The 23,720-nt window shown below is 47.3% G+C and overlaps 1 protein-coding gene across 2 annotated transcripts; it reads right to left on the bottom strand.

Moving 5' to 3' along the window:
• Positions 1–4,001: 4,001 nt before the first annotated feature.
• Positions 4,002–15,659, bottom strand: FAHD2B (fumarylacetoacetate hydrolase domain containing 2B). Of its 2 annotated transcripts, none has more exons than XM_054678023.2 (8): positions 15,207–15,659; positions 11,910–12,160; positions 10,556–10,772; positions 6,561–6,620; positions 6,121–6,283; positions 4,590–4,698; positions 4,369–4,456; positions 4,002–4,236 (listed from the first exon to the last, which is right to left on the bottom strand). In XM_054678023.2, the coding sequence occupies exons 2-8, from the start codon at positions 12,152–12,154 to the stop codon at positions 4,174–4,176; spliced, it is 945 nt and encodes a 314-aa protein (XP_054533998.1). In that variant the 5' UTR covers positions 12,155–12,160; positions 15,207–15,659; the 3' UTR covers positions 4,002–4,173. The 2 variants fall into 2 exon arrangements, with proteins under 2 accessions (XP_054533998.1, XP_024210310.2); XM_024354542.3 differs by having other exon boundaries at positions 15,088–15,406.
• Between the last annotated feature and the right edge of the window lie 8,061 nt (positions 15,660–23,720).

Genomic DNA, 23,720 nt, shown 5'->3' with positions numbered 1-23,720 from the left:
TAGTGGGGTTGTTTTGAATTTGTTTAAATTTCTTTTTTATTTTATTCTATTTTTTCTTTTCTTTTCTTTTTTTTTTTTTTTTTGAGACGGAGTCTCACTCTTTTGCCCAGGCTGGAGTGCTGTGGTGTAATCTCGGCTCACAGCAACCTCCACCTCCTGGGTTCAAGCAATTCTTCTGCCTCAGCCTCCCGAGTAGCTGGGATTACAGGCATGCACCACCACGCCCAGCTAATGTTTATATTTTGACTAGAGATGTGGTTTCATCATGTTGGCCAGGCTGGTCTTGAACTTCTGACCTCAGGTGATCCTCCTGCCTTGGCCTCCCACAGTGCTGTGATTACAGGTGTGAGCCACCATGCCCAGCCAAGTTTCTTACAGATGCTAGATATTAGACCTTTGTTAGATGCATAGTTTGCAAAACTTTTCTCTCATTCTTTAGGTTGTCTGTTTACTCTGCTGTTAGTTTCTTTTGCTGTGCAGAAGCTCTTTAGTTTAATTAGATCCCATTTGTCAATTTTGGCTTTCGTTGCAATTGCTTTTGGCATCTTTGTCATGAAATCTTTGCCCATGTCTATGTTCCGAATGGTATTGCCTAGGCTTTCTTCTAGGATTTTTATAGTTTGGGGTTTTACATTTAAGTCTTTAATTCATCTTGAGCTGATTTTTTTATTAGGTGTGAGGCTGGAGTCCAGTTTCAATTTGCACATATGGCTAGCCAGCTTTCCCAGCACCATTTATTAGAGAATCCTTTCTCCATTGCTTGTTTTTGTCAGGTTTGTCAAATATCAGATTGCTGTAGGGGTGTAGTCTTATTTCTGGGTTCTCTATTCTGTTCCATTGGTCTATGTGTCTTTTCTTGCACCAGTGCCATGCTGCTTTGGTTACTGTAGACCTGTAGTATAGTTTGAAGTTGAAGAGCATGATGCCTCCAGATTTTTCTTTTTGCTGAGAATTGCCTTGGCTCTTCAGGCTCTCTTTGGGTTCCACATGAATTTTAAAATATTTTTTTTTCTATTTCTGTGAAGAACTTCCATGGTAGTTTAATGGGAATAGCATTGGATCAATAAATTACTTTGGGCAGTATGGCCATTTTCATAATATTGATTCTCCCTATACATGAGCATGGAATGTTTTTCCATTTGTATCCTCTCTGATTTCTTTGAGCAGTGGTTTGTTGTTCTCTTTGTAAAGGTCCTTCACTTCCCTTGTTACCTGAATTACCAGGTACCTTATTCTTCTTGTAGCAATTGTGAGTGGGGGCTCACTCATGAGCTGGCTCTCAGCTCGGTTGTTGTTGGTGTATAGAAATGCTATAACAATTTTTGCACATTAATTTTGTAACTTGAGACTTTGCTGAAGTTGCTTATCAGCTTAAGAAGCTTTGGGGGCTGGGCGCGTGGCTCATGCCTGTGATCCCAGCACTTTTGGAGGCCGAGGTGGGAGGTGTGTGCAGTGGTGAAGGGAACGGCTCCTTCCTCATAATGGACCCTCCGCCCCCAGCCTGTGCAGTGCGGGGGCTGCTGGCAGGCAGAGTGCCGCCCCAGGGGCCCTGGGAGCTGCAGGGCATATTGCTGCTGAGCCAGAATGAGCTGTACCACCAGATCCTGCTGCTGATTCACCTGCTGCCGCAAGACCTGCTGCTGCTAAAGGTCAGGCCTCCCCTACGGCCCACTTGGTCCTAGGCCTTCCCCTCTTGGTGGTAGGAATGGCCCATCCCTGCCCATGCTCTACCTCTGAAACCTCCTGGGTGGTAGGTCTGGCCTTGCCCGGCCTTTGGCTAGGCCCCTGCCCATGTGCCTGGCTGTCCTGAGGCCACATGGGTGCCTTTTTCTCCCAGCCCTGCCAGTCTTCCTACTGCTACTGTCAGGAGGTGCTGGACCGGCTCATCCAGTGCGGGTTCCTGGTTGCTGAGGAGGTAGGCAGGGCAGTTGGAGACAAGATCCTTGCCTGGAGCCTGGCCTCCTCCAGCCTCCCACCCTGAGTGCCAGCTGCCCCAGGCTCCTCCTCTGCCCTGTGTGTGCTGTGGGAGTGGGCAGCCCCTGGCCTTGCAGCGGGGAAGCCTAGCTCGCACCTCTGCTCCCTGTGCCTTGGGATATGGCCACCTATGCCCCGGTTCTGTGTGTGTCTCTCTGGATAGCACTGGACATGTGTGCCTCTGAGGTTCTCTGCACACCTCCTGCTCCCCACATTTCTTGGCCACAGGGCTACTGCCCTTGAGGGTGGGAATTCACTTCCTCTCACTCTGCAAGTTGGCCCAGCAGGTGCTGGGGCATGGCTCTGGCCATCCTCTTGGGTCTCTAGGTCTGCTTTTACTGGTTTCACCTGCATGTACCTGGTCTGGGGGTATAGGGTTGATCCCTGGCCAGCTTGTCAGAGAACAATGGCTCCACGGCCCCTAGACCCCAGGCTTCCGGCCAGCCTGTGACACAGGGCAACGGCGATTGAGCAGAAAGCTGCTGTGGAAACCGAGTGGGGATTTTACTGATAGTGACAGTGATGACTTCGAAGAGACTGAGGGCCAGTACTCCAGGGTGTGTTTCAAAAAGCTGCCCCTGGAGGGAGGTGGTAGGGAGGCGGTGGGGAGCTGCACTCACCCTGGCCTGTCCCCTCCAGCTCAGCCAACAGTCACACTGCCCAGATTTCTTTCTTTTCCTCTGCTGCCTGCCCAGCCCGCTGCTCAAGGCCTTTGCACAGGCTGCCACCTTCCTCCACCAGGGCCAGCTGCCCAATACTGGTGAGGCCCTTGTTCCCTTGCAGTCCTCGAGGCAGGCTGTGTCTGTGCTGGGTGCCAGGTCTAGGTCTTCTCTCTTCTGCAGAGTCGGGCTACACAGACCAGCTGTTCCAGTTCCTGCAGGCCACCGCCCAGGAAGAAGGGATCTTCGGTGAGTCTCAACCAGTCAGCCCAGGCTCCTGCAGGCAGTGGTGTTTGCTGGTGGCTGCTGCCCCCTGCCAGACAGTGACAACCCAAGTCTAGGAAGGTGGGCTGCAGAGTACAGACAGTCTTCTGTCCACTCTGAGCTCTATCCCTCCCGGGGCTTCTTTAAACAAGAGGAGAGAAGCCTGTGCCCAGTGGCTCCCTGTCCTCCCTACCTAGAGCCTTTACTTCTCTCTTCTTTCCAGAGTGTGCGGACCCAAAGCTTGCCATCAGTGCTATCTGGACCTTCAGAGACCTAGGGGTGAGAGGAGCCAGTATCACCATCTTCTGTCCCCCTGCTCCCACCCCAATAGAGTGGCTCAGGGAAACCCAGCTGTGTCCCCATCACTCCACAGGGCTGGCCTGATGGTGCCTCATTAAGACCCTGGGATTTACTTGGTGTCTTCCAGCAACAGATGTGGTGATGGGTTGGAGAAGGTGGGATGGTTTCCTGCCTCTTGGTCTCCCAAATCACTGGCTCATCTTTCTAGGTGGGGCTGCTTTGCGGCAGCATTTGCATGCAAACACTGAGGTCTAAGGGGCCAGAGGTCTCAAGGCAGGTTTCTGGGGGACAGGCCTGGCCCCTGGGCCTTGCGGACATAGTCCCTGTGGTGAGCGCACTCATGGCTCATCTTCCATGGCCCAGGTTCTGCAGCAGACGCCGAGCCCTGCAGGCCCCAGGCTCCACCTGTCCCCTACTTTTGCCAGCCAGGACAATCAGGAAAAACTAGAACAGTTCATCCGGCAGTTCATTTGTAGCTAGAACTGTGAGGAGGAGCCTGTGCTGAGACTTCTCAGCCCCAGAACACAGCTGTGTCCTAGAGCCAGAAGATGGAGAGGAGGCTGCAAACCCTTAGCTGGTCTATAAATATAATCATTGAGGCTTGATTGTCCCTTGCCATCTCTTGCTTTTTCCCTTCTTTGATGTGATAAACAAGGGGACGAGACGAATTGTCTTTTCCCCAGCCCAGCAGCATCTTTTTGGCATATGTGTGTGTATTTGCTCTTTTCTTCCCCAGTCCCACAAAATGCCCCAACTTGTCCCATGAAACAAAGCCCAAAAGAAGACAAACAGCAGAAGCCAAGCTGCTGCTTTGACCCGACGAATTTATTGAAGAGAGCTCTGTCCTTCTCCCTTCTACCGAGAAGAGGCGGCTTGCAGGGCTGGCACCTGTCCACACCTGTCACTGGGCCTTTCCCTGGGCTAGGCTGAGTGGGAGCAGATGCCCTCATCCTATGTCGGGCCTGTGCAGGAGCCATCACACCACCTTGTTGATGATGACACCTAGTTCTTCAATCTCACACTGGACTTCATCCCCCTTCTGCAACAGAGCAGGCCATGAGAGTGTCAGCCCTTCCGTCAGACACACATACACAAGCCTGTACTTCTCAAGTCTGAGCCAAGCCTGCCAGGCCTTTGGGGCCCTTGCTCTCTTTGCTTTTCGCTAACCTACCTTGAGAAAGACAGGAGGTTTCCTGAATACACCGACACCTGGGGGGGTCCCAGTTAGGATGACATCCCCTGGGTAAAAGGTAACAAACCTGGAGCAAAGCAAAAGGACCCGGTGAGACCAGGGGCTGGCTGAGTGGCCACAGCCAAAGGTGGAGGGCTCAGGTCAGCCTCCACATGTGTGGCAGGTGGAGCGGGGCTGGCAGGACAGCCCCTGTCACTCACTGGGAGACCCAGGCTATCAGGTCGTCTGTCTTGAATACCATCTGGTTGGTGTTGCTGCTCTGGACCACTTCCCCATTCACTCGGCAGCAGATCTTTAAGTTGTGTGGATCTGAAATGCAAAGATGGTACCTTGGAGTTATCCCTTTTCCCCCTCAAACCCCCCAGTGTTTTACAAACACAGCTGTAGGGGTGCTTCGTGACTTGGCAGGTGAAAGGGCTTTAAAGTGCCCACATTGACTCAGTGCACTATGTTAGAACTTTCTGTATAGACATTGGCCTTCTCAGGCCTCCCCACATCCCCACCAAGAGCACCAGGCAGTAGTCACTTGGATGAGTTGAGAGGATGTTCCAGACTCTGAAGGAGAAGAGAAAAATGGCTAGGGTTTTTGCCTCAAAAAAGGGCATCTGTCTACAGCATAGGAAGATACCTGTAGATACAAAAATGACTCCTGGGCAGGGCCAAGCGTGGTGGCTCACACCTGTAATCATAGCACTTTGGGAGGGCAAAACAGGTGAGAACTGATTAAGCTCAGGAGTTCAAAACCAGCCTGGGTAACATAGTGAGTGCTTGTCTCTATGCAAAATAATAAAAACATTAGTCAGGCGTGGTGGTGCGTGCCTGTAGTCCCAGCTACTCAGGAGGCTGAGGCGGGAGGACCACTTGAACCCAGGAGGTTGAGGCTTCAGTGAGCTGGGATTGGGCCACTGCACTCCAGCCTGGGTGACACAGTAAGACCATGCCAAAAAAAAAAAAAAAAAAAAGACAGCATTTATAAAGCAGTGAGGCAGTGGTTCTAGCCGGGACAGAGAAGCCTCGTGTATCAGCCGCTGGCAGGGGATGGATTACTGTAAGAACATCCTGGCTAACCAGCACTTTTAACTGTTGGTGTTGGTCTTAGTGTTCTACCACCCTTAAGTAGAGCAGCTGAAACACAATTTAACTTTGCCGAGGACTCTGCATGGGTGCTGTGAGGCACTGGGGTCTTTGGTATCCTGGCATGGCTGGCCCATGTGGACACCCCCCACCTCCACCACAGTTGTGGGTGGCTGTGTGTTAAGAGGCTGCGCTCTGCCCTCTGGCACACTGCCTCCAACCTGGCGCTGTCCCCTCACTGTGTGTGGTCAATGCTGTTGTTTCCACAGTGGCTGGGTGAGTCACACTGGCTTTCATCTGTAGTGTGGAAAATGCCTGGGCCTTGCGATAGCTATGCTCCATGATCCTCAACTTCGATTATTTCAGATGGTGGCAGCCGCAGGAAGCCCGATCCACCCATCAGCTCAGTGTTCTTTGTAATTTACTTCACGCATGCAGTTTCACATCCTCTGCAGTTGTGTTCCCTCTAGGGGGCTTGGGAAGGAAGCCCATGGGAGAACTCGTGGCTGAGGATAAAAGACTTTCCCTGTATGGAGTCAGCAGTGAAAGGGCAGCCAGGGAGGGCAGGTGCCACATGTACCTGAACCCATGCTCCTCCCTGGAGGGCTGTTCATCTGTACAATGGTAGGTACAAGGGGGCAGGGACCAGGGACCTACCTGCTACACTGTCCTTGGTCACCAAGGCAGGGCCCAGAGGGCAGAAGGTGTCGAAGGTTTTTCCCAGCAGCCACTGTTTCCCATTGCGTCTTGTTAGCCAGTCACGAGCACTCACATCATGAGCCACAGTGAAGCCGGCCACGTGCGCCATGGCATCTGTGGCCTATGGGGGCAGGGGATTTGGCCATACAGGAGGTTAGATCACGGGTGACACCAACACCTGTGACAAGGGATCTCAAAGCTGTTATCCCATGTTAGTAGCCAGAGCCAGCCAAAGGTGGGTGAAGGGAAAGGCAGTGTCAGGGAGCAAGGAGGCTGACTGCTTCCTAGTGTCAGGGACAGCTGGCACCGTGTGTTGGTGAGTGAGGTCAGAATTAGGAGAGGCAGGAGCTGGGGCCTCTGCTGCATTCTGGCCTGGGAGCCCACCCTTTCCACCTCACCTTGATGTGCTTGCCTTTCTTTCCAATGACCACGGCCAGCTCCACTTCCCAATCTACCTCCTGTAGGGTGGGAGAGGAATAGTGAGCCGCAGTGGCTTCGGGGCCCATTATCTATGCTCAGAGGCTGTACGCCATGGATCTCTGTCAGTATGGCTTGGCTGCCATCCCACGTTTGCCATCACCCTGAACCAGAGCCCAGTGAATGACAAGGGAGGTGTGACTTGTAGACCCATACATTTTGGGCAGTGGCAGACAGCATCATGGGATGCAGGCACAGGTCCCCACACCACTGACTGCAGAAGAGCAACACGTGTCCAGGGCACTGAGTTTAAGAGTCACTCTGGATACTTTTAACAAAGGATAAATATGAAGTAATATCCCCTAGCAATATGTAACCTTACTGTGTGTCAGGCACTGTTCTAAGTGTTTTAATCTATTAACTCACTTTAGTAAGAGAAAGATTGACATCCCACAAAGGACTTGAGTAAGCAATTCACAAAAAGGTAATGGACATGGCCACAAAACATGAAAAAATGCTCAGCCTCTCCCATAATCCATAAAATACACTATAAAATAGATATAATTTGGCCTTTAAAATTGGTGGCTCTTTCTAATAATAACCAGAGTTGTTATAAGTACACCTGACATCCGGATGTTGGTCTCTAATACCACTCCCCAGTAAGGAGCACCGGGTTCCTTGGTCCAAGACAGACAGTACATGATGAGCCTGGAACGTCTTGGCCAGAAAGCAAATATATGCTAAAAGCTTGGGGATAGAACAAACTTGAAGGTCCCTCATTGGCCAAATTGAGGTCACCTGAAGAATGTAAATGATGGATTACAACCAATTGAATAAAAACAAAAAGGAATTCACAGTGATATTGAAGACACAGGAATAAAGAGGGAGGCAGCTTTTTTTCTTTTTTTTTTGAGACAGAGTCTCGCTCTGTTGCCCAGGCTGGAGTGCAGTGGTGCAATCTCAGCTCACTGCAAGCTCCGCCTCCTGGGTTCACACCATTCTCTCGCCTCAGCCTCCAGAGTAGCTGGGACTACAGGCACCTGCCAACACGCCTGGCTAATTTTTTGTATTTTTAGTAGAGATGGGGTTTCACTGTGTTAGCCAGGATGGTCTTGATCTCCTGACCTCGTGATCTGCCCGCTTCAGCCTCCCAAAGTGCTGGGATTTCAGGTGTGAGCCAATGTGCCTGGCCAGGCTTTTTTCACAGAAGAATACCAGCTAACAAAAACTGCATGATTTAGAAAAATCATTGTTCTTGGCCAGGTGCGGTGGCTCATGCCCGTAATCCCAGCACTTTGGGAGGCTGAGGCAGGTGGATCACCTGAGGTGAGGAGTTCAAGACCAGCCTGGCCAACATGGTGAAACCCTGTCTCTACTAGAAATACAAAAAATTAGCCGGGTGTGGTGGTGCATCCGTGTAATCCCAGCTACTAGGGAGGCTGAAGCAGGAAAATTGCTTGAACCTGGGAGGCAGTGGTTGCAGTGAGCTAAGATGGTGCCACTACATTCCAGCCTGGGTGATAGAGTGAGACTCCACCACAAAAAAAAAGAAAAGAAAATAAAAGTCATTGTTCTTTATCCCTCAGTGCAATAATGGGTTCAGTAAGGATGACTACAGGATCCTTGGATGAGAGTCTACGGGGCAGTAAGATGGTTATGTGATCTCAAACTACCACATAGATTGCTTGTTAATTACAAAAATGGAAATGCATCTTCACAATGGAGGGACCTAGTGAACGTCAGCTAAACCAAGTGGTCAAATTCTGGGACCACTGACATGAGCCTCCCAGTGAGATGCAATGGGAAATGTATAACATCTTTGTAGATCTCTTGATAAAAATGCTTACCCTGACACTAATCATGAAGAAACAACCAGACAAACCCAGGATGTGAAACATGCTATGAGACAACTGGATTCTTCAAGGAAAGGGCAGGGGGGATTGTTTGAGGTCAGGAGTTGGCAAACTATGGCCAGCTTACCGTCTGCTATAATCAACTTTGATTGGAAATCCATCATTAATTTCTGTATCGTCCCTGGTGGTTTTCACACTATAACAGCAGAGTTGAATTGTCGCAAAACAGACCATATGGCACTCAAAGCGTAATATTTACTAATTGGCTCTTGATATGGTTTAGCTCTGTGTCCCCAACCAAATCTCAACTTGTAGCACCCATAATTCTAACGTGCTATGGGAGGGACCCGGTGGGAGATGACTGAATCATGGGGGCAGGTCTTTCCTGTGCTGTTCTCATGACAGTGAATGGGTCTCACGAGATCTGATAGTTTTAAAAATGGGAGTTTCTCTGCACAAGCTCTTTTCTGCCTGCTGCTATCCACCTAAGATGTGACTTGCTCCTCCTTGCCTTCTGTGCCTTCTGCCATGATTGTGAGGCTTCTCTAGCCACGTGGAACTGTAAGTCCAATTAAACCTCTTTCTTTTGTAAATTGCCCAGTCTCGGATATGTCTTTATTAGCAGCATGAAAACAGACTAATACAGCCCTTTAAAACAGTCTGTGGAACCCTGTTCTAGGTTAAAACTACTAAAGAGATATAACTGAATACAGTGTGTGGCCTTGGTTGATCACAGAGCAACAAAGCAACCAAATTAGAAGTCATCTTTGGGGCAATTGGATTTCATATTAAATATCATTCAAGTTAATTTTCTTGGTCGTGATAATGGTATGGTCATGCAAGCCGTTGTCCTTATAAAATGTCTATTTCAGTTTTATGACAATATTTGCAATGTGTCACCCCAACCCCAGCCAAAAAAAAAAAATGTGTGTTTGCCATGTGAAGGGCAGGGAGAGGGCAAGGGAGAGAAAGCAAATACAGCAAATGTCTACAGTGAAACCAAGTGAAAAGTGTATGAGTGTTCACTGTATTATTTCAGCTTTTCTATAATTCCCAAGACATTTCTAAAATAAAAATTTGCGAGGAAAAGTAACCAGTGTTAGTAAGGGTATATACACTAACGATGGATGTGTAAGTTGCTCTTACAATTTGCTTAAAGGACAATTGGGAGATTTTCTCAAGGGTTTTGAAATACTGCCTATAGTTTGATAATATTCAAATCCTAACAGTTTATTCAAAGGAAATAATAAGGCCGGGTGTGGTGACTCAACACCTGTAATCCCAGCACTTTGGGAGGCTCAGGCAGGCAGATCACAAAGCCAAGAGATTGAGACCATCCTGGCCAACATGGTAAAACCCTATCTCTACTAAAAATACAAATATTAGGTGGGCGTGGTGGCACGCGCCTGTAGTCCCAGCTACTCGGGAGGCTGAGGCAGGAGAATCACTTGAACCCAGGAGGCAGAGGTTGCAGTGAACCAAGATTTTACCACTGTACTCCAGCCTGGCAACAAAGAAAGACTGTCTCAAAAAAAAAAAAAAAAAAAAAAAGGAAATAATAATATATTAATGGACATGCAAAGTCTTTTCTACATAAGGATGTTCACTGCGACATTTATTTATAGAAACCAAAAACTGGAAACAAGTATCCAGCAGTAAGGTACTCAGGAATATAAACTACCCTGTACATCACAAAACTCCATGGTAACCTAAATATGTCAGGGAGAATATTTAATGGCATGAAAAAATGCTCCTGATGGAGTCTTAAGTAAAAGGTAAGTATATGTACAGTATAAACATATACAGGAGTGGAGAAACACTGGGAAGGTAGACAGAAAAACATTAATATTCCGAGCCATGGGCAGTGGGATTATGGGTGACGTAATTTTTTAATGTTTATCTCTATTTTATCTACAGTGAAGGTGTATTGCTTTTGTAACCAGGAAAACACATACATTAACTTTTTTTTTCCAAGGCCAGTGTTACTACCGTGTGTATAATCCTGTAGAGTTTCTGTTGAATGCACTATTGAGCGAGAGGTGGCTCCAGTAGGCTCACTACTGAGCTCAGAACACCCTTGTGATGGGCCCAGTGACTAGGGAGGGCAGTGGGGAGACACTGACCTGGCTCTGTGGTGGGAGGACCACCTCATCATAGGGCCCCACGATGGAGCTGGCAAACTTGCTGAAGATGATGGGCTCCTTGGGCACGGGCACGTTCTGTTCTTTGCAGTGGTCCACATAATTCATGCCCACACACACCACCTTATCTGGCCGTGTGACTGGAGCCAGGAAGGTTACCTCCGACCGTGGTAGGACTGGCAACTGGGCAGCCAAGGCTCTGTAGAGACCAGAGCAGGTGAGAGGGTCTGGCTGGGAACAGGTGGGCAATCCTGGGCAGGCTGGGCAGATCCTGCAGCAGCTAAAGGTTTTGCTTTTTGAAATCTATTTCCTAGCTCTATCAACCATCAGAGTCACTGTGAAAATCACTGACTATTGTCCTTTGCTATCAGAGCAGGGCTTTTATTTATCCAGTGTTGATTTCCTCTCCCCCTTAGGTAACTCATGTCCATGTAAAAGATACAAACTGGAATACATGGAAAGGTCTCCCTTTCCCCTTTCGGTTACCCCGTTCCCCCGGCTCTTCGCAGCTACTCTATGGATATTCTTCTCCCACCCTTTTGTATGCAAATGACAGCATACTATTTACATCTTTTAAAAAAACAACTGATTTTGGAGATCTCTGCTTAACAATATGTAACAATACATAGAGAGTGTCCTCTTTATTTCTTGTGGCTGCATATTACTGCTCTATAGAGATATACCCAAGTCCCTAATGAGGGACATGGAGGTTTCCAGTCTTTGCAGAATATGGCAATATGGGAACATACTGTTAATACTGTGAGCTGTGAAACATTTGTATTTTTTTCCATTTTAATAGATGAAAATGACATCTTAAAGTATTTTTAATTTATTGTTCATCAGCTCCTTAGACCAGATTCTATAGGAGTCCAGGCTTCAGGGACACTCTCACCTAATCTAGTCCAAACCCAGGAACCAACTGTCTTATAGAAAACCTCCTTGCAGTCCTCTCTCCTTGTAGGAGCTGGGAGTCTATATCAGTCCCCCAGCTGCATAAGATGCCTTTTAGGACCCCCGGGCCCAGACCCGTCAGTCAGTCCAGGACTTCATTCCCAGAGGAGGCAGCGTGATGAAGTATAGAGTCCTGGTTCCAGCACCACATGTATGGCCTTGAAATTGTTAATCACCTCCCCTAGCTCTCAGTTTTCTCCTCTGAAAACTGAAGATGTTATTACATAAGATTTCTAAGGATCTTTTAAGAGAATGGGAGAAAAGGAAAGGTGGGGTTACTCTGCTCCCTTGCAAAAGAGCTACCTGCTGGTGCTGTTTCCCAGAGCGGGGAGGGTGCAGGGGGACCAGGGCAGCTGCTTCAGGGCGATGCTGCCCACTTACTTACCTTCTTGCCACTGAGAGGGTGGCCTCTCCCTGCTCTAGGAACTGCGTCATCGTCTTCGGGAGTGTGGGGTCAAAGGCATTGAGGTTGATAACGCCTCTACCATTCCCTGTCTCCAGGCCCAAGTGAGGCCCCACCAGGTGGGGTGCCCGGAACTGCACTAGTCTCATGTCTCTGGAGGGTTGAAAGGGCCACTTCTGAGCCTGCAGCAGAGCTGTGAGTAATCTTCTTCTACCAGACACCAGCATCAGAGCCTGCAGAGAAAAACACAGGATCCAGGAGATGGAGGATCTCAGAGCCATCATCAGCATCCCTGATATTCCTAGGGCTATAGCCCAAGGCCCTTTGCCCCATCAACCGTTCCCTGCATACCACACGGGAAGTGGTCCAGGCTTGTATTTTCCCTGCTATACTTCATAAGGTGAAACTTTTCTAGAGGAGCAACTACTACATGCTACGCAGTAAGTCCCAGGGATTCCAGCGTTCCTTCAACTAGTGCTTTCTGAAAGTTCCCACTGTGCTTGGCTCTGCTGTAGGTATTGGGGAAACAATGTAGGTCAAACTCAGCCCTGCCATTCTCCCTGCACAGGTCACAGATGTTAACAAGTGACGTAAGATTCAGCTATCAGGACTAGTGCTGTGAAGATGGTCAGGGGCTCTACCCTTGTCTAGTTTCTGGAGGAAGTGATGTGAGCTGAGCTGGGCTAAATGAGCAGGACCAGGAATTAGCTGGGTGGCAGCCCAGCATGGGCAAGTGATGCTGGTGAAACTGGCTTCACAGTGGCCACAAGCAATTTTTTAAATGCTATTTTGGTCCTGTTTAAAATGGTTTCCACTGCTCACATGATCAAGCTAGAACCTCTACCAGGCTGTCCTTGTCTTCTAGGAGCAACACCCCCACCTGCCTCCCCAGATAATAATTATTTCATTTCTCCTGATAGAGAACAAGTTGCCTGAGGGAAGAGGCTGCAGACAAACAGCAAGGTCTGGGCCTGACAGCCATCACTTGGTCATCTCCTCCCTGGATCCAGGGCACATGTCTGTCTCTTTCACTGCCCAGCACTGTGCCTGGTGCACAGAAGGCTCTCAGTGACTTTCTGCTAAATGAACAAATAAGTGACAGAAGCAGGGGCTTGACATTTCACCACTTGGGAAAGCTTAATGTTTGTTAACTTCAGGAGACATGGCTGTGCCTTTCCTCCTCAAATCACCTAGAAAGTATCCACAAGGGCCAGACGCAGTGGCTCACACCTGAAATCCCTAGCACTTTGGGAGGTCGAGGTGGGTGGATCACTTGAGGTCAGGAGTTCAAGACCAGCCTGGCCAACATGGTGAAACCCTGTATCCCCTAAAAATGCAAAAAAATTAGCCAGGACTGGTGGCGGGCACCTGTAATCCCAGCTACTAGGGAAGCTGAGATACGAGAATCACTTGAACACAGGAGGCAGAGGTTGTAGTGAGCCAAGAACATGCCACAACACTCCAGCCCGGGCAACAGAGCAACTCCAAAAAAAAAAAAAAAAAAAAAAAGAAATTATCCACAGAGCTCAGGTCCTGTTTTGAGTCCAAGGCTCCACAGAGCTCAGGTCCTGTTTTGAGTCCAAGGCTCCACTTAAAGACAAACACTATTCTCTTGTTTTGTTCTGAATCCAAGTCTGGCCACTATTCCTTACCACATGGTGCCTTCCCTGAATGGTTCCTTTCAGGGAACCTTTCAGGGAACTGCCTCTTCCAACAAAGGCAGTTTGTATTGTACAGCCTTCTATGCCCAAAAATGTTGAGGCAGCTGAGCCCCAGACTCTTGGTCCTCACCTGGAGATTCAATCTGCCTTGTTCAGTGAAAGACTCATTAGACTTAGGTCACCACTGTTGTGGCCCGCCAGTTTGACTAGAAAACCGAGGGTTTTGACTTCTCTGCCCTGCTATCTTACACAAGCACCAACTGTGCCACCGTCAAAAGGCTGTTCGAGCCAAAGTGCACACACTCAGACACTCCACATGCTAACATAACAGTAACTGCTGCCGCTGAATGCCAACTATTAAGTGCTCTACCTACAATGTCCGATTTAATTCTTTTTTTTTTTTTTTTTGAGATGGAGTCTCGCTCTGTCGCCCAGGGTGGAGTGCAGTGGCACGATCTTGGCTCACTGCAAGCTCTGCTTCCTGGGTTCATGCCATTCTCCTGTCTCAGCCTCCCCAGCAAGCTGGGACTACAGGCGCACGCCGCCACGCCCGGCTAATTTTTGTATTTTTAGTAGAGACGGTGTTTCACTGAGTTAGCCAGGACGGTCTCGATCTCCTGACCTTGTGATCTGCCCACCTCAGCCTCCCAAATTGTTGGTATTACAGGAGTGAGCCGGGGCGCCAGGCCTGATTTAATTCTTGACGCTTGTGGAAGGTAGGTACTGTTAGTCCCATTTTACAGATGAAACAGTTAAGGCTTAAAGCGGTTAAGGGATTTGCCCAAGGTTACACAGTCCTAAAGCTAGGAGGGGAAGGAGCTGGGATGTGAATCCAAGTCCAGGTGACATGAAGTCCTTGGTTCAGAAGCTTGTAATGCAAGCAAGAAAATCTAGCTTCAGCCCCATCTTCCTACCAAGGCCATTTTAACCCAGAATGTTGTGGTGAGAAGTGGGGACCTTCCACAGGAAATCCTCCAAAGGCCCTAAAGATTGTAGTGAGAAGTAGGGACCTCCCACAGGAGATCCTCCAGAGGCCGTAACTGCTAACAGCCATGCGCGGGGAAACTACAGGCGCCCTCTGGCTGTTGCCTCAGGGACGAGGCTGGTTACCAGCTCTCCAAGAGAACTCCAGGCCCCATTGACTGTTCCCTTCCCACAGGACACACATGCAGGTTCATTCCAACCTTACAGCAATCCCCTCAGGTAGAGCGCCCTCACTTTACAGAAGAGGACACTGAGACTCAAAGGGATGACGTCAGGTGCCCAAGGTACTAGTCAGAAAGTGGCCCTGGGGCTTCTGCAACAACCACTATGTCACACAGTCCGAGCTCAATCCAACTCTGCAGGAGTCCATAAGCAAAGGGGCGGCGACGTGAGGTGGAAACAGTAGCCTGAAACGTGGGTGTGCACGTCGGATCCCATCCCACCGTCCACTCGCCTGGAAACCCCCAGTTTCCCCATATGCCCAGCTTCGTCCCCTGCGATTAGTGAGGGCTCACATGGGTCCGCCCCATCCGTGTGGTCGGAAACGGCCGAGGACCTGGTTCTAGTTCTGCCCTCCGCGGGAGACCTGCGCCAGGAACACCCTTCTGGCCTAACCCAGCCAGGCCTGGTCTACCTGGCGGCGGCGGCGGCGGCAGCCGGTCCTCCTGCGCTGAGTTAGGGCTCGCGGGGCGGGAGGTCAAGGGCAGCGGGCGCCTGAGCACTGGCACCAGCGACCGCAGCCAGCCGGGGAACTACAGCAGCGGCGAAGCCACTGCCGCTCGGTGCGCACTCCAGCGAGAAGCGGGCGCGTCCGGTGACGTCACAGGCAACCACCCCTAGCAGGGCACCAATCCCGGAGGGGCGAGCCCAGTGCGGGGCGGGCGGCGCCGGGGGCTCTTCAGGCTCAGGGCGTAGGCAGGCGCCGGCCGGGTTTTCTGGAGACGCTCGCTCTCGGAGGGACCCTGCAATTGCCGGAGACCGAGAGTGGGCGCTGCCTGAAAGTTTGTCCCTGGGCGCTTCGCTGGCCTCATCCGGTCTCGGCCCTGTTCTGGGCCTGGCGCCTTTCCCATTGTTGGGGAAAGTGGTCTAGGAGACCAAGGCAGCGTGCTGGGTGGGAGAGAATGATTTGTGGCTTCTGATTCTGACATATGTCGTAGAGGAGGGGAGGGATGAGTGACCCTGTTTTACTTATGGAGAACCTGGGGCCAGAGCTGTTTTCCCAGGGTGACACAGGCGGTGAGTAGTGGAGCTGGCATTCCTGACCCCAAAGCTCAGCGTTTCCAAGCCACTCTCCGCAGCCAGGCCTTCACCTGCACTGCTGGGCACAGGTGGGGAAGTGGGGAAATGGGGCTCCATCCCCTGCAGAGGGCAGGCGTGCAGGGAGCGGAGGCTGAACTCCACAGACAGCTGCTGCTCAGCTCTTCAGCTGCGGGCTTTGAAGAGTGTGAGGGGCTCTGGGCAAGAGGCCCCCACATTACTCAAGGACCAGATCATCAAGAGCTTTACTTGTCCCACAAAGGAGTCTGGACCTTGTTTAAGTGCACAGGAGACCGCTGGAAGGTCCTCAGTGGCGTGCCATGGCCCGACTTCTATTTGAGAAGTTTTTCTCTGGCCACCCGTCTAAGGAAAGGTATCTGGGTGGGTGGTGCGGGTGAGAACAATGATGGTGCGGTGCTTGGCGGAGAAGGTGAGTGTTCATAGATGTTCAGGAGGAAGAACTGACAGCTCTGGATGACAGGAGGTGGAAGTGAGAAGGAAGCAGGTACAAGGCCGGCTCCTGGGTCTCTAGCTCGGTAGGTGCAGGGCTGTTCATGGAGACAGGGCTTCTGGAGGAGCAGCGGGTCTGGGGAGATGATAGTGAGCTCCAATTTGCATGGGACATCCAAAGGGCATTGAACGGTGGGCAGTTGGAGACATGGGTCTGGAGCTTGGGACTTCAGCCTAGCTTGCAGGTCACCACCGATATAGAAATGGAACCTATGGCCGGGTGCGGTGGCTCACACCTGTAATCCCAGCACTTTGGGAGGCCAAGGCGGGCGAATCAGGAGATCAGGAGATCGAGACCATCCTGGCCAACATTATGAAACGCCGTCTCCACTAAAAATACAAAAAATTAGCCGGGCGTGTTGGCGGGCGCCTGTAGTCCCAGCTATTCGGGAGGCTGAGGCAGGAGAATGGCCTGAACCCAGGAGGCAGAGCTTGCAGTGAGCCCAGATCACACCACTGGGGAACAGAGCGAGACTCGGTCTCAAAAAAAAAAAAAAAAAAAAAAAAAAAAGAAATGGAGCCTATGGGGGTGGCTGTGATCAGGGGGATGTGCTGAGGAGAACCTGGCGTAAGTGTTTCATTAAGCCATAGCTCCCAAAGACTTTCTGAAAAGCTAAGTTACAGCCTGAAAGAAAAGATCTTCAGAGGCTATATTTGATAAAAGACTTGTATCCAGAATATAGAAAGAGCACTTAAAATCAATAGATAAAATCAAACAATTCAATTTTTTAAATGGACAAAATATTTAAACAGACACTTCACCAAAGAAGATATACAGATAGAAAATTGAAAGACATGAAAAGATGCTCAACATCATTAATCATTAAGGATATGCAAATTACAAGCACAATGTGACACCGTCTCACACCTACTAGAATGGACAAAGAAGACTGATTATACCAAGTATTCACAAGAATGTGGAGGACCTGGGATTCTTGTACACTGCTGATGGGATTATAAAATAGTATCACTACAATTGAAAATCATTTGGCAGTGTATGAAGAGTTAAACATACTCCTACCATATGACCTAGCCATTTCAATCCTGACTATTGACAGTATTGAGTTGTACCTTAGCCCTTTGCTCCTAGAAATAGTGAAGGTTAAGGAATCCCTCCACTCCTTTGTTCCAGAAAACACCCTACTGGAAAGAACCAGTGACTTTCCATATAGCTTGGATAAGAATCCTGAATGTCCCCTCATGACCAGACCATACACAGACCCTCTAAATTCCCATTCTTGGCATCATAAATGATTAGCTGGACTGCTTGTCCCCACAGATCAATAAGAACAAAATGCCTGTAACCAAACCTTGGTTCAGATTCTCTCCTTCTCCAAGCCCCTGAGCTTTGGCCCACCCGCAGCTTGTGCCAACCCACCGCCCTCCTGAGGGTCCCTCCTGAGAACAGGCTGCCTGCAGGGTAAGACCTGCTCGATCATGACACTCTTGCTCAGCTCACTTTCCCATAACAGTTCTTTCTAGCCACGTTTACGCCTCCCTATACAAGGTCAGCCCTTTGCCTAACCTCTGAGACACTTGAGGATCACATCGTCAGACTGTCTCCCTATTGTAATAGTCCCCCCCAACCCCCACAACAATCCTTTTGAATAAATTCTCCTTTTATGGAATCCAGATTTATATTTTTGTTTGATAGTAATTACATGAGAAATAAGAAAAATATGCTCATGCAAAGATGTATTCAGAAGTGTTCACAGCAGGCTTTTTGTAAAATCCCCAAACTGGAAAGCACCCAATTTTCCATTAACAGGTGAATGTGTAAACACTCTGTGTTTAGCCACACTAGGGAATACTACTTAGCAAGAAAAAGGGATGAATTGTTGATACAACATAGAAATATATCAAGATAATTATTTGGAGTGAAAAAGGGTAGATTAAAAATGAGTACATATTGGATGATTTCATTTATATGGAGTATCCTTGGGGGATATCTTCAAAGACCCCTAGCAGATGCCTGAAACTGCAGATAGTACCAAACCCTACATCTGCCACGTCTTTTCCTATACATAGATGCCAGTGAACAAATTTAATCCAGATGAAGTTAACCTGGTGCTACATGGTTGCTGTCAATCAGAATACGTTTCTGTTGACATCTTCCACTCACAAATCTAATGCTTTTTCTACCCTAACTAAGCGCTTCTCACACACTGTAGCCATAAGTTTTGCATTTTGAGGTGTGACAGCAAAACTGGCACAAATTTCTTTTCCCTTCTTCACAATTTCATGGATAGACGATTCATTCTTTCTGTAGATCTTAGCAACCTCATTATGTGATTTTTTTTTTTCCTGGCAGCTTGAGAGGGGCACATGTTAGCAAGAAGGAGCACAGCATCCCTGCCAGGTTATCTGTCCTACGTGTACCCTGGGTTAGACACACCCTCCTCTGGCTTGCTGTGGTCTGGCCTCACCCTGCGATGCAGGGGCTCCATCCACAGCCCTCTGTCCAGGAGCACCCAGGCTCTGCTTACATTTTTTCAGGGATAAGGAGCTCACTGCTGTGTGGGCGGCTGGGCCCAGTATTTTATGGGGAGGGGGAGAATGGAAGGCAACACTGTCTTCAAGTGTCATCACTGTCCTGGGCGCATGGAGCAGCCCAGGTAACAACGTGCCTTCGGTGTTCCCTAATGCTGGGTAGTCCTTCCTGTCAGAATGTGCTTCCCGTGATAACCTGAAGCCTGTGACTCCTAGCTGGTAGAAATGTCTTCAGCTTGCCCCTGGAGCTGTGCAGAACACATCTTGTCTTGCATTTTCTAATATGTTTGAATAAAACCAGCATGTCATTCCTCTGCCACCTCTCCCCTAGTTCCCTCACCTTTCTTAGACCTCACATCATTCTGATAATCTCCTTGGGGTAGATTCAATCACCGTTGGTCATCATCAGCTGTGCCTCCTCCTGCTGGAGCATGGGGTGTTCACATCTAGCTGAACTAAGGCCTGGCCATCAGACTTGTTTTGGCCGATGCTATGTGGGTAGGAGCATCATAGACCCCTTACAAGGCTTCTGTAAAAGCCGGCCTGTGTTTGCCATGTCTCTTTTCCCTCTGCTACTAGATAGAATGCTCTAAATAAAAACCACTCTGTCAGCTTGTGTTCCAGAGTAAAAACGACATGGATGGAGCCACAGCCAACTCACATTGGATGTGGAATATGAGGGAGATGACACTGAGATTTGGGAGTCTTTTGTTATTGCAGCAAAACTCAGCCCATCCTGACTGATATGACTCATTTGCCAAAGTCTCTTAGAAAGTGGGATATCTCACCTTAAGAGGTTGTGAATGGTCTGGAGTAGGATAGCATGCCCAATTCCTTGTCCAGAGATTATGGAAACATTTATGAATTCAGCATCTCTTACAGAAGCACATCATAATTACCTTGAGTGCAACCCATTCCTTAGGTACATGAACAGCTGGCAGAAAATGACTTCCTCATTCTTCATCTAAGCAAAAGAGCATCTACACCTGAAGAGACCACTTGCCCTTCACTGACATTAAATTTCATCCTACTGACTCTGACCTATCTCCCTAGGCTGTTAGGCTTATTTTTTGAACATTGTATTATGAAATTTTCAAACATACAAGAAAGTTGGAAAAAAAGTACAATGAAAACCTGTATACTCACCACCTAGACCTTACAATTTACGTTTTACTATAGTTGCTTTATCACATGTCTATCTATCCTTCCACCTATCTATCAATCCATCTTGTCTTTTGATGACTTTCAAAGTAAGTTATAGACATCAGTACACTTTCCCTGCCCCCCTCAAACATTTCAACATGCATACATTGGCTAAAGTTCAATATTTGTTTATGTTTTTTAGGTGTATACAGAGCTCTAACTGTCCTGTTCCAACCAAAGGGGGAAAACCAAGAAGCACTTGTGAAGTTAACATTTCAGAGACAGAGGATCACTAAAAGGCTGAGACCTAATCATAGGACTGTGATCACTCTTCTGTCCTTTGCCACCTTACTACGATATTACTGTAGGGCCTACTAACTGCAGTTCCTCTTACCCAGTACCTCATGTCTGATGTCAAGAAAAAAATTACAAGTCATACTAAAAGGCAAAACACAAAGTTTGAAGAAAAAGAGCAAGCATCAGACCCAAACTCAGATATGGCAGGAGTGTTAGACTTATCAGACCGGGAATTTAAAACAACTATAACTAATATACTAAGGGCTCTAATGAATAAAGTAGACAGCATGCAAGAACCCATGAAGCAGAGAGATGGAAATCCTAAGAAAGAATAAAAAGAAAGGCTAGAGATGAGAAACACTGTTCTAGTGATGAGAAATGCCTTTGATAGGCCCATGAGTGTAATGGACATGGCTGAAGAAAGAATCTCTATGCTTGAGGATATATCAATAGAAACTTCCAGGACAGAAAAGCAAAGAACAAAGAGACTGAAAAAGTGAAACAGACTATTCAAGAACTGTGCGACAACTATGAAAAAAAATAACATACACATAATGGGGATGCAAGAAAGAGAAGAGAAACAAAGAGAAGAGAAAGAAACAGAAAAAATATTTAAAACAGTAATAGCTTGAGCAACATAGGGAGACCCCATCTCTACAAGAAAATTAAAAAATTAGGGGTGCATGGTGCACACCTCTGGTCCCATCTACTCGGTGGGGTGAGGTGAAAGGATCATGTAAGCCCGGGAGGTCAAATCTGCAGTGAGCCATGATTGCACCACTGCACTCCAGCCTGGGTGACAGAGTGAGACCCTGTCTCAAAAAATAAATAGATGTGGTGGCACACACCTGTAGTCCCAGGTACTTGGGAGGCTGAGGCAGGAGGATCGCTTGAGTCTGTACAGGAGTTCTGGGCTGCAGTGCACTATGCCGATTGGGTGTCTGCACTAAGTTTGGCATTAGTATGGTGACCTCCGGGGAATGGCGGATAACCAGGTTGCCTAAGGAGGGGAGAACTGGCCCAGGTCAGAAACGGAGCAGGTCAAAATTTCCTTGCTGACCACACCTGTGAAAGGCCACTGCACTCCAGCCTGACCAACACAGCGAGACCCCACCTTTTAAATAAATAAACAAAAAAAGAATAATGACAGAGATTTTCACCAAATTAATATCAGGCACCAAACCATAGATCCAGGAAGCTCTGTGAACACCAACCAGAATAAATGCCAAAAAACTCCACCCAGGTATAGCATATTCAAACTAGAAATCAAAGATAAATAAAACACTACTGGAGGCCAAGGCAGGTTGATCAGAGGTCAAGGTGGGTGTATCACTTGAGGTCAGGAGTTCGAGCCAGCCTGGCCAACATGGCAAAACCTCATCACTACCAAAAACACAAAAATTAGCTGGACATAATGGTGGGCGCCTGTAATCCCAGCTACTTGGGAGGCTGAGACAGGAGATTCACTTGAACCCAGGAGGTGAAGGTTGCAAGGTTGCAGTGAGCTGACATTGCACCACTGCACTGCAGCCTGGTGACAAAGTGAGACTCTTTTCCAATCAAACAAAGAAACAAACAAACAAAAACTATTGAAAGAAGCCAGAGGAAAAAGCCACCTTACCTATAGGGAGCAAAGGTAAGGATAACATCTGTCTTCTCCTCGGAAACCATGCAAACAAGAAGAGTGTGAAGTGAAATATTTAACATCTTGAGAGAAAAAAATACACAACCTTGAATTCTGTACCCTGTAAAATTATTCCTCAAAACTGAAGAATAAATACAGACTTTCTCAGACAAACAAAAATTGGGGGAATTTATTGTTAGTACATGTGCCTTGTAAGAAATACTGAAAGAAGTTCTTCCAAGGGAAAGAAAAACATACAAGTCAGAAACTTGGATCTATATAAAGAAAGAGAGCACTGAAGAAGGAATGAGTGAAGATAAAATAGTAACTTATTTTTTTATTCCAAATTGATCTAACAGATAACAGTTTGTTCAAAATAATAATAGCAAGAATGTATTCAATTATGTATTCATATATGTGTATATATATCTACAGAAACATATATACTTAAGTACATTTATGTATAAGTGAAATGAATGACAGTAGTGATATAAGAGATAGGAGGCAGGAATTGGGATTATTTTGTTATTATAAGGTACTTGGTACAACCCATGAGGTAGTATATGATATTTGAAAATGGATTTGCATTAGTTGTAGATGTATATTGCAAATCTAAGGAAAACACTAAAAGAAGTGAAAAAAATAAGAAGAAAAGTATTTTTTTTAAAAGAAGTTGCCTTCTTCCACTTGGGCTTCTATAACAAAATAATTTAGACTGCATAATTTATAATTATGAGAAATTTATTTTTCATAGTTCTGGAGGCTGGGAGGTCCAAGATCAAGGCAAGAGCAGATTTGGTGTCTGATAAGGGCTCACTCTCTGCTTCCAAGATGGTACCTTCTTGCTGTGTCCTTGTGTGGTGGAAAAGGTGAATAGCCCCCTCTCACCTATTTTATTACAGCACTAATCCACTAATGAGGGCTCCACCCTTATGACTTCATCACCTCCTAAGGGCCTCACTTCTTATATTGGTGATTAAATTTCAAGGGAACATATTGAGACCATAGCAGAAATATGTTGACAATGTATTTATTTTTTGGTCATATAAAATGTGGAATTAAAGTCACAAAAGGCAAAAAAAGAGTGGAAGACAAAAATATAGGAACAAATAAAAAGGCAACAAATAGAAAAACAGTAACAGATATGGTAGATATTACTCTAACTATGTCAATAATCATTTTGAATGCAGTGGTCTAAATACACCAACTAAGACAGAGATTCTGCAAAGCAAAAAAACTATCAACAGGGTAAACACACAACCTATAGAATGAAAGCAAATGTTTAAAACCTATGCATCTAACAAAAGTCTAATATCTAGAATCTATAAGGAACTTAAATCAACAAGGAAAAAACAAACAACCCCACTAAAAATGGGCAAAGGACATGAACACACACTTCTCAAAAGACACCTGCACAGCCAACAAACATATGAAAAAGTACTAAATATCAAAACCACAATGAGATACCATTTCACAACAGTCAGAATGGCTATTATAAAAGGTAAAAAAATAACAGATGCTGGAGAGGTTGTGGAGAAAAGAGAATGCTTATACACTGCTGGTCAGAACATAAATTAGTTCAGCCACTGTGAAAAGTAGTCTGGAGATTTATCAAAGAACTTAAAACAAAACTACCATTCAACCCAGCAATTCCATTTCTGAGTGTATACCCAAAGGGATATAAACCATTCTACCATAAAGACGCATACAGGCATATGTTCATCGCAGGACTATTCACAATAGCAAAGACATGGAATCAACCTAGATGCCCATCAATGATAGACTATATACACACTATGGAATACCACAGAGCCATAAAAAGGAATG

Source organism: Pan troglodytes, chromosome 12 (genome assembly GCF_028858775.2).
Source record: "Pan troglodytes isolate AG18354 chromosome 12, NHGRI_mPanTro3-v2.0_pri, whole genome shotgun sequence".
Taxonomy (NCBI): domain Eukaryota; kingdom Metazoa; phylum Chordata; class Mammalia; order Primates; family Hominidae; genus Pan; species Pan troglodytes.
The sequence above is the reverse complement of the archived record's forward strand: the minus strand, read 5'-3'. Positions and strand labels throughout refer to the sequence as shown.

Coding starts and splice junctions, on each gene's coding strand:
- FAHD2B (XM_024354542.3), bottom strand. Junction 6,284..6,560: donor AGAAAGGCAAGCACATCAAG/GTGAGGTGGAAA, acceptor CTGCCCCCATAG/GCCACAGATGCCATGGCGCA. Junction 4,699..6,120: donor GACCAAGGACAGTGTAGCAG/GTAGGTCCCTGG, acceptor TTTGCATTTCAG/ATCCACACAACTTAAAGATC.